Here is a 15,280-nt window from a genome sequence, read left to right as displayed (position 1 = left end):
GTGGAACTAAGGTGAAATGTGCCTGTACTTCTCCTGTTCTAGTTGGCTCTCCATTGATCCTGCAAATGGCCCTGGTCTAGACATACTGCTGCCGTGTCAGTCATGACACAGCACACTCATTATGGAACACTTTCAAATCCAGTTTCAAATCAGTATTATTATTATTTGTTATTCTCAATAGTAAGTTGTTCCTTTGTGTATCTGAATAATAGTGTGTATGTTATTGACTGAAATGTTAACATATATATATTTTCATAGGACATATATATTTTTAAATTCCACATAAATTGATACCAATAGCTAGGTTTACATCCAAATGGCGAAAGGTGTTAATGCTAATATTCTAAAATTAGCATAAAGAAAATATTTTTCCACCAGTAATGCGTTTCTACCAAACGGACTTGTTGCGACTAAAAATCAGTGCGTGATGTCGTGGTGCACACAAAATCTACTTTTTGGCTTAAAAATCTAACATTCAATGTGTTTCCATCACATTTTCAACTTTACCGGAGGTTGTCAGACATTTTTTTAAATAGCAAATTTGCCTACACTGTTCTTGGCATGTGCTCTCTAGCCAACAGCTCGTATATAAAGTGCGGGTAGGCTATTCTACATGATGAGATTATTATGGGTAAGAGCGAGAATATTTTTATTTGTCAAATGCAGTAAAGCATCGATCATCATGTCACCAGAATAAGACCCTCGATATTTATTGGAAACGCTCATCATGTGCATTTTCAACACCCTGTGAAGTCCCCTGTAGCTCAGTTGGTAGAGCATGGCGCTTGCAACGCCAGGGTTGTGGGTTCGTTTCCCACGGGGGGGCCAGTATGAAAAATGTATGCACTCACTAACTGTAAATCGCTCTGGATAAGAGCGTTTGCTAAATGACTAAAATGATTTATTTAATCTGTAGCCTAATAAACTGCATGGTTTGCCAAATCCTAGTGGTAGGAACACCAAATCATCACGTGACTCCAAGTTTACTTCGATATTATGGTTATTATACTGAACAAAAATATAAACGTAACATGTTGGTCCCATGTTTCATGAGCTGAAATAAAAGAAACAAGAAATTATCCATGCACCCAAAATGCTTAATTCCATCAAATTTTGTGCGAAAATTTGTTTACATCCCTGTTAGTGAGCATTTCTCCTTTACCAAAATAATCCATCCACCTGACAGGTGTGGCATATCAAGAAGCTGATTAAACAGCATGATCATAACACAGGTGCACCTTGTGCTGGGGACAATAAAAGGCCACTCTAAAAATGTACAGTTTTGTCACACTACACAATGCCACAGATGTCTCAAGTTTGGGGGAGCGTGCAATTGGCATGCTGACTGCAGGAATGTCCACCAGAGCTGTTGCCAGAGAATTGAATGTTGATTTTTGAGAATTTGGCAGTATGCCTCACAACCGTAGCATGTAACCACGCCAGCCCAGGACCTCCACATCCGGCTTCTTCACCTGCGGGATCGTCTGAGACCAGCCATCCAGACAGCTGATGAAACTGTGGGTTTGCACAACCGAAGAATTTCTGCACAAACTGTCAGAAACCGTATCAGGGAAGCTCATATGTGTGCTCGTTGTCCTCACCAGGGTCTAGACCTGGCTGCAGTTCGGTGAATCCCGGTTTCAACTGTACCGGGCTGATGGCAGACAGTGTATGGCGTCGTGTGGGCGAGCGGTTTGCTGATGTCAACGTTGTGAACAGTGTCCCATGGTGGGGTTATGGTATGTATGGGCAGGCATAAACTATGGACAATGCAACTGTCGTGTAGCGTCGGCTGCTGGTGGTTATTGCTGTCAAACAAAGAGTCCGCTTAGGCTGCACCTTGATTAGAAGTTTTTATTCATATCACAAGTTTACAGCATAAGTTTACAGACCCGCGGTGTCTGGAGAAGCACCGTCCCAAAATAATCTGAATGCTTCTGACCCCCTCTTTGTCTAGCTCATACTTATATAAACAATGCCAAAAAATGGGTTGCTCCCTCTGCCGTCCAATCACCTATCCCCCCTGGGGCGTCACCCTACAACTGCTACTTTTGAACTAAGATAAACATATTTTCTTTGTCCCTCTAGAATAGTCATAATCTTCATACACGACACAACGCACATAATTGCATTTTATTGACGGCAATTTGAATGCACTGAGATACCTTGACGAGATCCTGAGGCCCATTGTCATGCCCTTCATCCGTCTCCATCACCTCATGTTTCAGCATGATAATGCACGGTCCCATGTTGCAAGGATATGTACACAATTCCTGGAAGCTGAAAATGTCCCAGTTCTTCCATGGCCTGCATACTCACCAGACATGTTACCCAACTTCGCACAGCCATTGAAGAGGAGTGGGACAACATCCCACAATCAACAGCCTGATCAACTCTATGCAAAGGAGATGTGTCACGCTTCATGAGGCAAATGGTGGTCACACCAGATACTGACTGGTTTTCTGATCCACGCCCCTACCTTTTTTCTAAATTATCGTGACCAGCAGATGCATATCTGTATTCCCAGTCATGTGAAATCCATAGGTTAGGGCCTAATTTATTTATTTAAACTGACTGATTTCCTTATATGAACTGTAACTCAATCTTTGAAAATGTTGCATTTATATTATTTTTCAGTGTATATCAATATTTGCGCATAAAGGATTTACCACCGACATGTCTCGCAGAATTAATTTTACCAACACAAAAAGATCCCACGTCAAATGAACTAATTATGTCGGCATGACTTAACTCGCATAACAACTCTATGGAAACGTGGTTAGTGACACTATTTTTAGAACTCTTTGTATATAAAAAGATACACCAGCTGTAAATCAAACGCTTTTTATTTCTCCATATAGAAAAAGAAAGTTAAATAGGGAAACAGTCCATCAAAAATTCGGCATCTTGTTTTTCAACCGATGGTCCTTGATACATTTATATAACCTTTGTCCCATAAATGAAAAACAGATGTAAATACTATGTTCACAGTAATAAATATTAAAAACAAAAATATTATGTGTGTATACAGTGAGGGAAAAAAGTATTTGATCCCCTGCTGATTTTGAACGTTTGCCCACTGACAAAGAAATGATCAGTCTATAATTTTAATGGTAGGTTTATTTGAACAGTGAGAGACAGAATAACAACAATAAAATCCAGAAAAATGCATGTCAAAAATGTTATAAATTGATTTGCATTTTAATGAGGGAAATAAGTATTTGATCCCCAATCAGAAAGATTTCTGGCTCCCAGGTGTCTTTTATACAGGTAACGAGCTGAGATTAGGAGCACACTCTTAAAGGGAGTGCTCCTAATCTCAGTTTGTTACCTGTGTAAAAGACACCTGTCCACAGAAGCAATCAATCAATCAGATTCCAAACTCTCCACCATGGCCAAGACCAAAGAGCTCTCCAAGGATGTCAGGGACAAGATTGTAGACCTACACAAGGCTGGAATGGGCTACAAGACCATCGCCAAGCAGCTTGGTGAGAAGGTGACAACAGTTGGTGCGATTATTCGCAAATGGAAGAAACACAAAAGACCTGTCAATCTCCCTCGGCCTGGGGCTCCATGCAAGATCTCACCTCGTGGAGTTGCAATGATCATGAGAACGGTGAGGAATCAGCCCCGAACTACATGGGAGGACCTTGTCAATGATCTCAAGGCAGCTGGGACCATAGTCACCAAGAAAACAATTGGTAACACACTACGCCGTGAAGGACTGAAATCCTGCAGTGCCCGCATGGTCCCCCTGCTCAAGAAAGCACATATACAGGGCCGTCTGAAGTTTGCCAATGAACATCTGAATGATTCAGAGGAGAACTGGGTGAAAGTGTTGTGGTCAGATGAGACCAAAATGGAGCTCTTTGGCATCAACTCAACTCGCCGTGTTTGGAGGAGGAGGAATGCTGCCTATGACCCCAAGAACACCATCCCCACCGTCAAACATGGAGGTGGAAACATTATGCTTTGTGGGTGTTTTTCTGCTAAGGGGACAGGACAACTTCACCGCATCAAAGGGACGATGGACGGGGCCATGTACCATCAAATCTTGGGTGAGAACCTCCTTCCCTCAGCCAGGGCATTGAAACTGGGTCGTGGATGGGTATTCCAGCATGACAATGACCCAAAACACACGGCCAAGGCAACAAAGGAGTGGCTCAAGAAGAAGCACATTAAGGTCCTGGAGTGGCCTAGCCAGTCTCCAGACCTTAATCCCATAGAAAATCTGTGGAAGGAGCTGAAGGTTTGAGTTGCCAAACATCAGCCCCGAAACCTTAATGACTTGGAGAAGATCTGCAAAGAGGAGTGGGACAAAATCCCTCCTGAGATGTGTGCAAACCTGGTGGCCAACTACAAGAAACGTCTGACCTCTGTGATTGCCAACAAGGGTTTTGCCACCAAGTACTAAGTCATGTTTTGCAGAGGGGTCAAATACTTATTTCCCTCATTAAAATGCAAATCAATTTATAACATTTTTGACATGCATTTTTCTGGATTTTTAGTTGTTGTTATTCTGTCTCTCACTGTTCAAATAAACCTACCATTAAAATTATAGACTGATCATGTCTTTGTGTCAGTGGGCAAACGTACAAAATCAGCAGGGGATCAAATACTTTTTTCCCTCACTATATATATATATATATATGAAAATGGCTGAACAATAAACAATGATGAATCCATTATTTTAATTCCCAAGGCATCGGTAACCATGGCCACTAAGAGTCTGTAATAAATGTGATATCACCTCAAAGATTGTAGTGCATCACTGTAAAAAAAAAAAAAAATCATAGTGCAAGTTATTTTCTGCTCGCAATGTCTTTTTTTTTTTGCAACTTCCAAAACAAAAACAAATAGGAATGACAAGGACGACAAACTAAATAGTGTCTAGTACTACTACTAGTTTCTGCATCTCTGTAGTCTTGGCAACAACACGTCCTGTCATGTGTGAAACCATATGCCACTTTCAGGACCAGGCTCTTTTGGAAAATTATTTTGAGACCAACAAGGTAAATAAAACAGCAGTTTTTTACATAACTTCCTCACACGCAGTTGTGATCATAATCATAATTCAAACCGTCATCATTAGTGTGTGTCACGTGTGTGTGTGTCACGTGTGTGTGTGTGTGTACAGTCTGTGTACACAAGTCAAAGTAATATAAAGGAATGCATAGAAAATAAGAATTACCATTGGTAGCAATGTTCAACTTAATAGGGTTACTGTCATGCAACATGTGACACAGTGCAAGGCACATACAGTGCCTTGCAAAAATTATTAATTTTATTGTTTTACAAAGTGGAATTAAAAATGGATTTCATTGTAATTTTTGGTCAGCAAAGTACTCTGTCAAAGTGGAAGAAAATGTTGAACATTTTTAAGACTGCATAAGTATTCAGCTCCCTGAGTCAATACATGTTAGAATCACCTTTGGCAGAAGATTACGGCTGTGAGTCTTTCTGGGTAATTCTCTAAAGAGCTTTCCACACCTGGATTGTGCAATATTTGCCCATTATTCTTTTCATAATTCTTCAAGCTCTGTCAAAGTGTTGGGGATCTTGGCTAGACAGCCATTTTCAAGTAGATTTAAGTAAAAACTAACTCGGCCACTCGGGAACATTCACTGTCTTCTTGGTAAGCAACTCCAGTGTAGATTTGGCCTTGTGTTTTAGGTTAGGTGAATTCCTCTCCCAGAGTCAGGTGTAAAGCAGAATGAAGCAGGTTTTCCTCTAGGATTATGCCTGTGCTTGGCTCCACCTTGTTTCTTTTCATCCTGAAAAACCTCCCCAGTATTTGCTGATGTCAAGCATACCCATACCATGATGCAGCCACCACCATGCTTGAAAATAAGGAGGCAGTTAGTTACTTAGTGTTGTATTTGCCCCAAACAGAAGGCTTTGCATTTAGGCCAAAAAGTGTTTACACTATTACTTTAGTGCCTTGTTGAATACAAGATGCATGTTTTGGAATATTTGTATTCTGTATATTTGCGTTCTTCTTGTCACTGTCATTTAGGTCATTATTGTGGAGTCACTACAATGTTGTTGATCCATCCTCAGTTTTCTCCCATCACAGCCAATGAACTTGACTGTTTTAAAATCACCAATGGCCTCATGGTAACATCCCTGAACGGTTTCATTTCTTGTCCTGCAGCTCAGTTCAGAAGTACGACCGTATCTTTGTGTCTGGGTGGTTTAATACATCACCCACAGCATAATTATTAAGATGACCAAGCTTAAAGAGATATTCAATGGCTGATTTGTTATCGTTACCCATCTACCAATCACAGCCCTTCTTTATGAGGCTTTTGAAAAGCTCCCTGGTCTTTGTAGTTGAATCTGTGAATTCAACACTTGACTGAGGGACATTACAGATATTGTATGGGGGACAGAGGATGAGTTAGTCATTCCAAAATAATTTCAACCCCTATTATTTCACACAGAGTGAGTCCATGTAACTTATTACGCGATTTGTTAAGCCTGAACTAATTTAAGCTTGCCTAAACAAAGGGGCTGAATACTTGACACTATATTTTAGTTATAAAATGTGCATTATTCTTTAAAATGTTTGAATTTTTCTTCCACTTTGACATTAGACTACATTGTTGACAATTGAAATCAATTTTAAAATCGCACTTTGAAACACAATAAAATTGGAAGAAATCCAAGGGGTATGAATACTTTTGCAAGTTACTGTAGATGTGTGTTCGTGTGTGTACTGCCATCTGCCTCCTCCACCGTCGCTCTTCCCTGGATTCCTTTTCTCCTCAAACATATAGAGAGTGTGTACTGCCATCTGCCTCCTCCACCGTCGCCCTTCCCTGGATTCCTTTTCTCCTCAAACATATAGAGAGTGTGTACTGCCATCTGCCTCCTCCACCGTCGCTCTTCCCTGGATTCCTTTTCTCCTCAAACATATAGAGAGTGTGTACTGCCATCTGCCTCCTCCACCGTCGCTCTTCCCTGGATTCCTTTTCTCCTCAAACATATAGAGAGTGTGTACTGCCATCTGCCTCCTCCACCGTCGCTCTTCCCTGGATTCCTTTTCTCCTCAAACATATAGAGTGTAGAGTCCTAAACGGCACTCTACACTAACCGCTGACCACACACAGACACCGCAATAAGTAGTGCCTTGTCAAAAGTAGTGCACTATTTAGAGAATACGGTGCCATTTGGGATGCAGCTTTGGGCCTTTTTCTCAATTAAGATTTGCTAAACTCCTGCGGCCTCTCCTTTTTTGGAAAAGGTCAAAAGGTAATCGAGAAGAGGGAAAGTGGACGAAAATGCGCTTGTATGAAACTCCCCTTTTACTCGCCTGTGTCATCAGGCAAATGACGTTTACAGGGGTGGATTCCAAAATAAATGTGTAAAGGGATAAAAAACAGAATTAAGTTAGTTATGCAAGACATTTTCTAGATAAAAGGGAGAAGTAGCATGCCGTTTTTAAACGTGCTTTTCTCCTCTCATAATACAACAGCTGATTCAAAAAGGGGGGTGCGGCAGATATCAAAACTCTTCTGCGGTAGGATACACTTGTGCTTCCTCGCCAAAAGGAAGCTATCGAGGAGGGTAGGACCGTCTTCCGTTTGCCTACTAATGAACTGACACACTCCTCGACCACTCGACCACTTCTCGGTTTCCAGGCCACGGAGGAGAGGATAGAGGAGAGACGACAGAGGACAGAGAGGACAAAGGGATATCTTCCTTTCCTCACGGTCTGTCTGCAGGCTGGCCTGCTCCTCGGCCTGCAGTAAGGTGAACCCTGACCTCTGACCTCTGACTGGGTTACTCCCAGGAGGACTAGGGTGTAATCGTTAGGGCAGACCGTATACACCCCAGGTTTCAAAATGTTGTGCAACGGAAAACAGAAAAGTCCAGGTAGCCCCTCCCCGTTTCAGACTGTTTCAGTCCGTTTGGTGCCTAATGAACGGGATCCTGTCTCAGGCCCAGTCAGACCTCGGCTCCCAGCTCTATGACCCCAGTCTCTATGATGGGGACCAGTTTATCATCCACCTGAACCAGCAGGATGGTCTTGTCTATATGGGAGCGGCTGGTGAGGTCACGGCTACAAGGCACCCACCGGTGAATCACCTGGAGAGAAGGGTTGGTGACGACGGAGGGGGGAGAGAGAGATAGAGAAGGGTTGGTGACGGAGGGGGGAGAGAGAGATAGAGAAGGGTTGGTGAAAGAGGGGGGAGAGAGAGATAGAGAAGGAAGAGAGAGAAGGGTTGGTGACGGAGACAGCAGAGGGGAGGAAGCATGAAGGAATCGGAAAGAGAGAGCGAGAGATAAGAGGTGAGTAAGAACAGAAAGTAATTCCTTGATATGTATCGATACATTTAATACTGAATATAATATTGAATACAGCATCAATATATTGAAATTTTATAAAAATGCTAGAAGTGATTCTTGTAAACTTGACTGAGATGAGGGGGGTAGAGGGACTTACATGTCCCTCCATGCCCTCCAGGGGGCGCCAGTCTCTCCAGCAGCTGCGTCCTGCCCTCAGCCTCACCGTCTCGTCGGGCCACTGCAGCTCCTTCCGCTTCGACAGGTTAATGATCTCCAGCACCTGGCTCACATCCACGATCTGGTGGGGTAGGTACATTAAATCACACCTGGTCAGAACAGCACCGTCAAATAACTTTGATTTTACCTTTGCTGGTTTTCTAAAGCAGTTTCTCAATAGCCCGGATAAGAACACCTCATTCAACTTATCAAGGGGCTTGAGGACTGGATTTGAGAAACACTGATCTAAAGTAAAGTATCCATCCTACAAATTTCTAAATTACTTGTATGTTTCTTTACCCTGAAAGCAGTCTATAGAAAAGGAAACATAACTTATTTTCTAGTTTAGGTGAACTGTCCCTTTAATACCTCTGAGAGACAGTTCTATCGAAGTGTTAGGTTTTTCTCCTGACCAACCTGCACTCTGTAGGAGATGTCGTCTCGTCGTACGGTGGACAGAGCCGGGTTGTGTTGGTTGTGGTGATGGTGTTGACCCAGCGGGTCAGCCATGGCGCTACACAGCCCGTCGTTCCCCAGCAGGCCCACTAGGGTATGTCTCTTACAGGGTGGGATACTGTGGGAGGAGAGGGAGGCGGAGGGGTCCGAGGAGGACCCTGAGCCCAGGCGGAGCTGCAGGGAGGTGGGGAGGGTGCGGAGGGACAGCTGGCTGGTGGAGGAGCGCCGGCAGGGCTCCAGGCCTGTGGCCGAGGTACGGAGAGATGAGTGGCGGCTGCTGTTATAGCGGTACGATGAGGACTGGCTGGTTACGGAGGCTCGGGCTGGGGAGTGGTGCACCAGACCAGACTGGACCGACTGGGAGCTCTGACTGGTGCCTGGATGGAGAGATACAGGTTAACTGGTGCCTGGATGGAGAGATACAGGTTAACTGGTGCCTGGATGGAGAGGACAGGTTAACTGGTGCCTGGATGGAGAGATACAGGTTAACTGGTGCCTGGATGGAGAGATACAGGTTAGCTGGTGCCTGGATGGAGAGATACAGGTTAACTGGTGCCTGGATGGAGAGATACAGGTTAACTGGTGCCTGGATGGAGAGATACAGGTTAACTGGTGCCTGGATGGAGAGATACAGGTTAACTGGTGCCTGGATGGAGAGATACAGGTTAACTGGTGCCTGGATGGAGAGGACAGGTTAACTGGTGCCTGGATGGAGAGAGACAGGTTAACTGGTGCCTGGATGGAGAGGACAGGTTAACTGGTGCCTGGATGGAGAGATACAGGTTAACTGGTGCCTGGATGGAGAGATACAGGTTAACTGGTGCCTGGATGGAGAGATACAGGTTAACTGGTGCCTGGATGGAGAGATACAGGTTAACTGGTGCCTGGATGGAGAGGACAGGTTAACTGGTGCCTGGATGGAGAGGACAGGTTAACTGGTGCCTGGATGGAGAGGACAGGTTAACTGGTGCCTGGATGGAGAGATACAGGTTAACTGGTGCCTGGATGGAGAGGGACAGGTTAACTGGTGCCTGGATGGAGAGATACAGGTTAACTGGTGCCTGGATGGAGAGATACAGGTTAACTGGTGCCTGGATGGAGAGGTACAGGTTAGTTGGTGCCTGGATGGAGAGGACAGGTTAGTTGGTGCCTAGATGGAGAGGACAGGTTAACGGTGCCTGGATGGAGAGAGATACAGGTTAACTGGTGCCTGAGGGAGATACAGGTTAACTGGTGCCTGGATGGAGAGATACAGGTTAACTGGTGCCTGGATGGAGAGGACAGGAGAGATACAGGTTAACTGGTGCCTGGATGGAGAGATACAGGTTAACTGGTGCCTGGATGGAGAGATACAGGTTAACTGGTGCCTGGATGGGAGATACAGGTTAACTGGTGCCTGGATGGAGAGATACAGGTTAACTGGTGCCTGGATGGAGAGAGACAGGTTAACTGGTGCCTGGATGGAGAGATACAGGTTAGTTGGTGCCTGGATGGAGAGATACAGGTTAACTGGTGCCTGGATGGAGAGGACAGGTTAACTGGTGCCTGGATGGAGAGATACAGGTTAACTGGTGCCTGGATGGAGAGATACAGGTTAACTGGTGCCTGGATGGAGAGAGATACAGGTTAGCTGGTGCCTGGATGGAGAGAGACAGGTTAACTGGTGCCTGGATGGAGAGATACAGGTTAACTGGTGCCTGGATGGAGAGATACAGGTTAACTGGTGCCTGGATGGAGAGATACAGGTTAACTGGTGCCTGGATGGAGAGATACAGGTTAACTGGTGCCTGGATGGAGAGATACAGGTTAACTGGTGCCTGGATGGAGAGGACAGGAGAGATACAGGTTAACTGGTGCCTGGATGGAGAGATACAGGTTAACTGGTGCCTGGATGGAGAGGACAGGAGAGATACAGGTTAGCTGGTGCCTGGATGGAGAGGACAGGAGAGATACAGGTTAGTTGGTGCCTGGATGGAGAGGACAGGAGAGATACAGGTTAGTTGGTGCCTGGATGGAGAGGACAGGAGAGATACAGGTTAGTTGGTGCCTGGATGGAGAGACAGGAGAGATACAGGTTAGTTGGTGCCTGGATGGAGAGATACAGGTTAGTTGGTGCCTGGATGGAGAGGACAGGAGAGATACAGGTTAACTGGTGCCTGGATGGAGAGGACAGGAGAGATACAGGTTAGTTGGTGCCTGGATGGAGAGGACAGGAGAGATACAGGTTAGTTGGTGCCTGGATGGAGAGGACAGGAGAGATACAGGTTAGTTGGTGCCTGGATGGAGAGGACAGGAGAGATACAGGTTAGTTGGTGCCTGGATGGAGAGATACAGGTTAGTTGGTGCCTGGATGGAGAGGACAGGAGAGATACAGGTTAACTGGTGCCTGGATGGAGAGGACAGGAGAGATACAGGTTAACTGGTGCCTGGATGGAGAGGACAGGAGAGATACAGGTTAACTGGTGCCTGGATGGAGAGGACAGGAGAGATACAGGTTAACTGGTGCCTGGATGGAGAGGACAGGAGAGATACAGGTTAGTTGGTGCCTGGATGGAGAGGACAGGAGAGATACAGGTTAGTTGGTGCCTGGATGGAGAGGACAGGAGAGATACAGGTTAGTTGGTGCCTGGATGGAGAGGACAGGAGAGATACAGGTTAGTTGGTGCCTGGATGGAGAGGACAGGAGAGATACAGGTTAGTTGGTGCCTGGATGGAGAGATACAGGTTAGTTGGTGCCTGGATGGAGAGGACAGGAGAGATACAGGTTAGTTGGTGCCTGGATGGAGAGATACAGGTTAGTTGGTGCCTGGATGGAGAGGACAGGAGAGATACAGGTTAGTTGGTGCCTGGATGGAGAGGACAGGAGAGATACAGGTTAGTTGGTGCCTGGATGGAGAGGACAGGGGTTAAGGTTAGCGTGGATGGAGAGATACAGGAGAGATACAGGTTAGTTGGTGCCTGGATGGAGAGAGACAGGAGAGATACAGGTTAGTTGGTGCCTGGATGGAGAGGACAGGAGAGATACAGGTTAGTTGGTGCCTGGATGGAGAGGACAGGAGAGATACAGGTTAGTTGGTGCCTGGATGGAGAGGACAGGAGAGATACAGGTTAGTTGGTGCCTGGATGGAGAGGACAGGAGAGATACAGGTTAGTTGGTGCCTGGATGGAGAGGACAGGAGAGATACAGGTTAGTTGGTGCCTGGATGGAGAGGACAGGAGAGATACAGGTTAGTTGGTGCCTGGATGGAGAGGACAGGAGAGATACAGGTTAGTTGGTGCCTGGATGGAGAGGACAGAGAGAGATACAGGTTAGTTGGTGCCTGGATGGAGAGGACAGGAGAGATACAGGTTAGTTGGTGCCTGGATGGAGAGGGAACAGGAGAGATACAGGTTAGTTGGTGCCTGGATGGAGAGGACAGGAGAGATACAGGTTAGTTGGTGCCTGGATGGAGAGGACAGGAGAGATACAGGTTAGTTGGTGCCTGGATGGAGAGGACAGGAGAGATACAGGTTAGTTGGTGCCTGGATGGAGAGGACAGGAGAGATACAGGTTAGTTGGTGCCTGGATGGAGAGGACAGGAGAGATACAGGTTAGTTGGTGCCTGGATGGAGAGGACAGGAGAGATACAGGTTAGTTGGTGCCTGGATGGAGAGGACAGGAGAGATACAGGTTAGTTGGTGCCTGGATGGAGAGGACAGGAGAGATACAGGTTAGTTGGTGCCTGGATGGAGAGGACAGGAGAGATACAGGTTAGTTGGTGCCTGGATGGAGAGGACAGGAGAGATACAGGTTAGTTGGTGCCTGGATGGGAGGACAGGAGAGATACAGGTTAGTTGGTGCCTGGATGGAGAGGACAGGAGAGATACAGGTTAGTTGGTGCCTGGATGGAGAGGACAGGAGAGATACAGGTTAGTTGGTGCCTGGATGGAGAGGACAGGAGAGATACAGGTTAGTTGGTGCCTGGATGGAGAGGACAGGAGAGATACAGGTTAGTTGGTGCCTGGATGGAGAGGACAGGAGAGATACAGGTTAGTTGGTGCCTGGATGGAGAGGACAGGAGAGATACAGGTTAGTTGGTGCCTGGATGGAGAGGACAGGAGAGATACAGGTTAGTTGGTGCCTGGATGGAGAGGACAGGAGAGATACAGGTTAGTTGGTGCCTGGATGGAGAGGACAGGAGAGATACAGGTTAGTTGGTGCCTGGATGGAGAGGACAGGAGAGATACAGGTTAGTTGGTGCCTGGATGGAGAGGACAGGAGAGATACAGGTTAGTTGGTGCCTGGATGGAGAGGACAGGAGAGATACAGGTTAGTTGGTGCCTGGATGGAGAGGACAGGAGAGATACAGGTTAGTTGGTGCCTGGATGGAGAGGACAGGAGAGATACAGGTTAGTTGGTGCCTGGATGGAGAGGACAGGAGAGATACAGGTTAGTTGGTGCCTGGATGGAGAGATACAGGAGAGATACAGGTTAGTTGGTGCCTGGATGGAGAGGACAGGAGAGATACAGGTTAGTTGGTGCCTGGATGGAGAGGACAGGAGAGATACAGGTTAGTTGGTGCCTGGATGGAGAGGACAGGAGAGATACAGGTTAGTTGGTGCCTGGATGGAGAGGACAGGAGAGATACAGGTTAGTTGGTGCCTGGATGGAGAGGACAGGAGAGATACAGGTTAGTTGGTGCCTGGATGGAGAGGACAGGGAGATACAGGTTAGTTGGTGCCTGGATGGAGAGGACAGGAGAGATACAGGTTAGTTGGTGCCTGGATGGAGAGGACAGGAGAGATACAGGTTAGTTGGTGCCTGGATGGAGAGGACAGGAGAGATACAGGTTAGTTGGTGCCTGGATGGAGAGGACAGGAGAGATACAGGTTAGTTGGTGCCTGGATGGAGAGGACAGGAGAGATACAGGTTAGTTGGTGCCTGGATGGAGAGGACAGGAGAGATACAGGTTAGTTGGTGCCTGGATGGAGAGGACAGGAGAGATACAGGTTAGTTGGTGCCTGGATGGAGAGGACAGGAGAGATACAGGTTAGTTGGTGCCTGGATGGAGAGGACAGGAGAGATACAGGTTAGTTGGTGCCTGGATGGAGAGGACAGGAGAGATACAGGTTAGTTGGTGCCTGGATGGAGAGGACAGGAGAGATACAGGTTAGTTGGTGCCTGGATGAGAGGACAGGGGAGATACAGGTTAGTTGGTGCCTGAGATGAGGACAGGAGAGATACAGGTTAGTTGGTGCCTGGATGGAGAGGACAGGAGAGATACAGGTTAACTGGTGCCTGGATGGAGAGGACAGGAGAGATACAGGTTAGTTGGTGCCTGGATGGAGAGGACAGGAGAGATACAGGTTAGTTGGTGCCTGGATGGAGAGGAGGAGAGATACAGGTTAGTTGGTGCCTGGATGGAGAGGACAGGAGAGATACAGGTTAGTTGGTGCCTGGATGGAGAGGACAGGAGAGATACAGGTTAGTTGGTGCCTGGATGGAGAGGACAGGAGAGATACAGGTTAGTTGGTGCCTGGATGGAGAGGACAGGAGAGATACAGGTTAGTTGGTGCCTGGATGGAGAGGACAGGAGAGATACAGGTTAGTTGGTGCCTGGATGGAGAGGACAGGAGAGATACAGGTTAGTTGGTGCCTGGATGGAAGGACAGGAGAGATACAGGTTAGTTGGTGCCTGGATGGAGAGGACAGGAGAGATACAGGTTAGTTGGTGCCTGGATGGAGAGGACAGGAGAGATACAGGTTAGTTGGTGCCTGGATGGAGAGGACAGGAGAGATACAGGTTAGTTGGTGCCTGGATGGAGAGGACAGGAGAGATACAGGTTAGTTGGTGCCTGGATGGAGAGGACAGGAGAGATACAGGTTAGTTGGTGCCTGGATGGAGAGGACAGGAGAGATACAGGTTAGTTGGTGCCTGGATGGAGAGGACAGGAGAGATACAGGTTAGTTGGTGCCTGGATGGAGAGGACAGGAGAGATACAGGTTAGTTGGTGCCTGGATGGAGAGGACAGGAGAGATACAGGTTAGTTGGTGTCTGGATGGAGAGGACAGGAGAGATACAGGTTAGTTGGTGCCTGGATGGAGAGGACAGGAGAGATACAGGTTAGTTGGTGTCTGGATGGAGAGGACAGGAGAGATACAGGTTAGTTGGTGCCTGGATGGAGAGGACAGGAGAGATACAGGTTAGTTGGTGTCTGGATGGAGAGGACAGGAGAGATACAGGTTAGTTGGTGCCTGGATGGAGAGGACAGGAGAGATACAGGTTAGTTGGTGCCTGGATGGAGAGGACAGGAGAGATACAGGTTAGTTGGTGCC

General features: G+C 46.7%; 1 protein-coding gene across 2 annotated transcripts in view; it reads right to left on the bottom strand.

Moving 5' to 3' along the window:
• Nucleotides 1–6,390: 6,390 nt before the first annotated feature.
• pcnx1 (pecanex 1) overlaps nt 6,391–15,280 on the bottom strand; it is a 107,638-nt gene continuing 98,748 nt past the window's right edge. For both annotated transcript variants that reach the window (XM_041847315.2, XM_041847312.2), the window contains 3 exons: nt 8,926–9,341; nt 8,450–8,590; nt 6,391–8,091 (listed from right to left, as the gene is read on the bottom strand). In XM_041847315.2, coding sequence (XP_041703249.1) covers nt 7,951–8,091; nt 8,450–8,590; nt 8,926–9,341 — 698 coding nt within the window. In that variant the 3' untranslated portion in view covers nt 6,391–7,950. The remainder of the gene's footprint in view (nt 8,092–8,449; nt 8,591–8,925; nt 9,342–15,280) is intronic.

The sequence above is a fragment of the Coregonus clupeaformis genome, chromosome 25, assembly GCF_020615455.1.
Source record: "Coregonus clupeaformis isolate EN_2021a chromosome 25, ASM2061545v1, whole genome shotgun sequence".
NCBI classification, from domain to species: Eukaryota; Metazoa; Chordata; class Actinopteri; order Salmoniformes; family Salmonidae; genus Coregonus; species Coregonus clupeaformis.
This window is presented reverse-complemented; position numbering and strand designations above follow the sequence as displayed.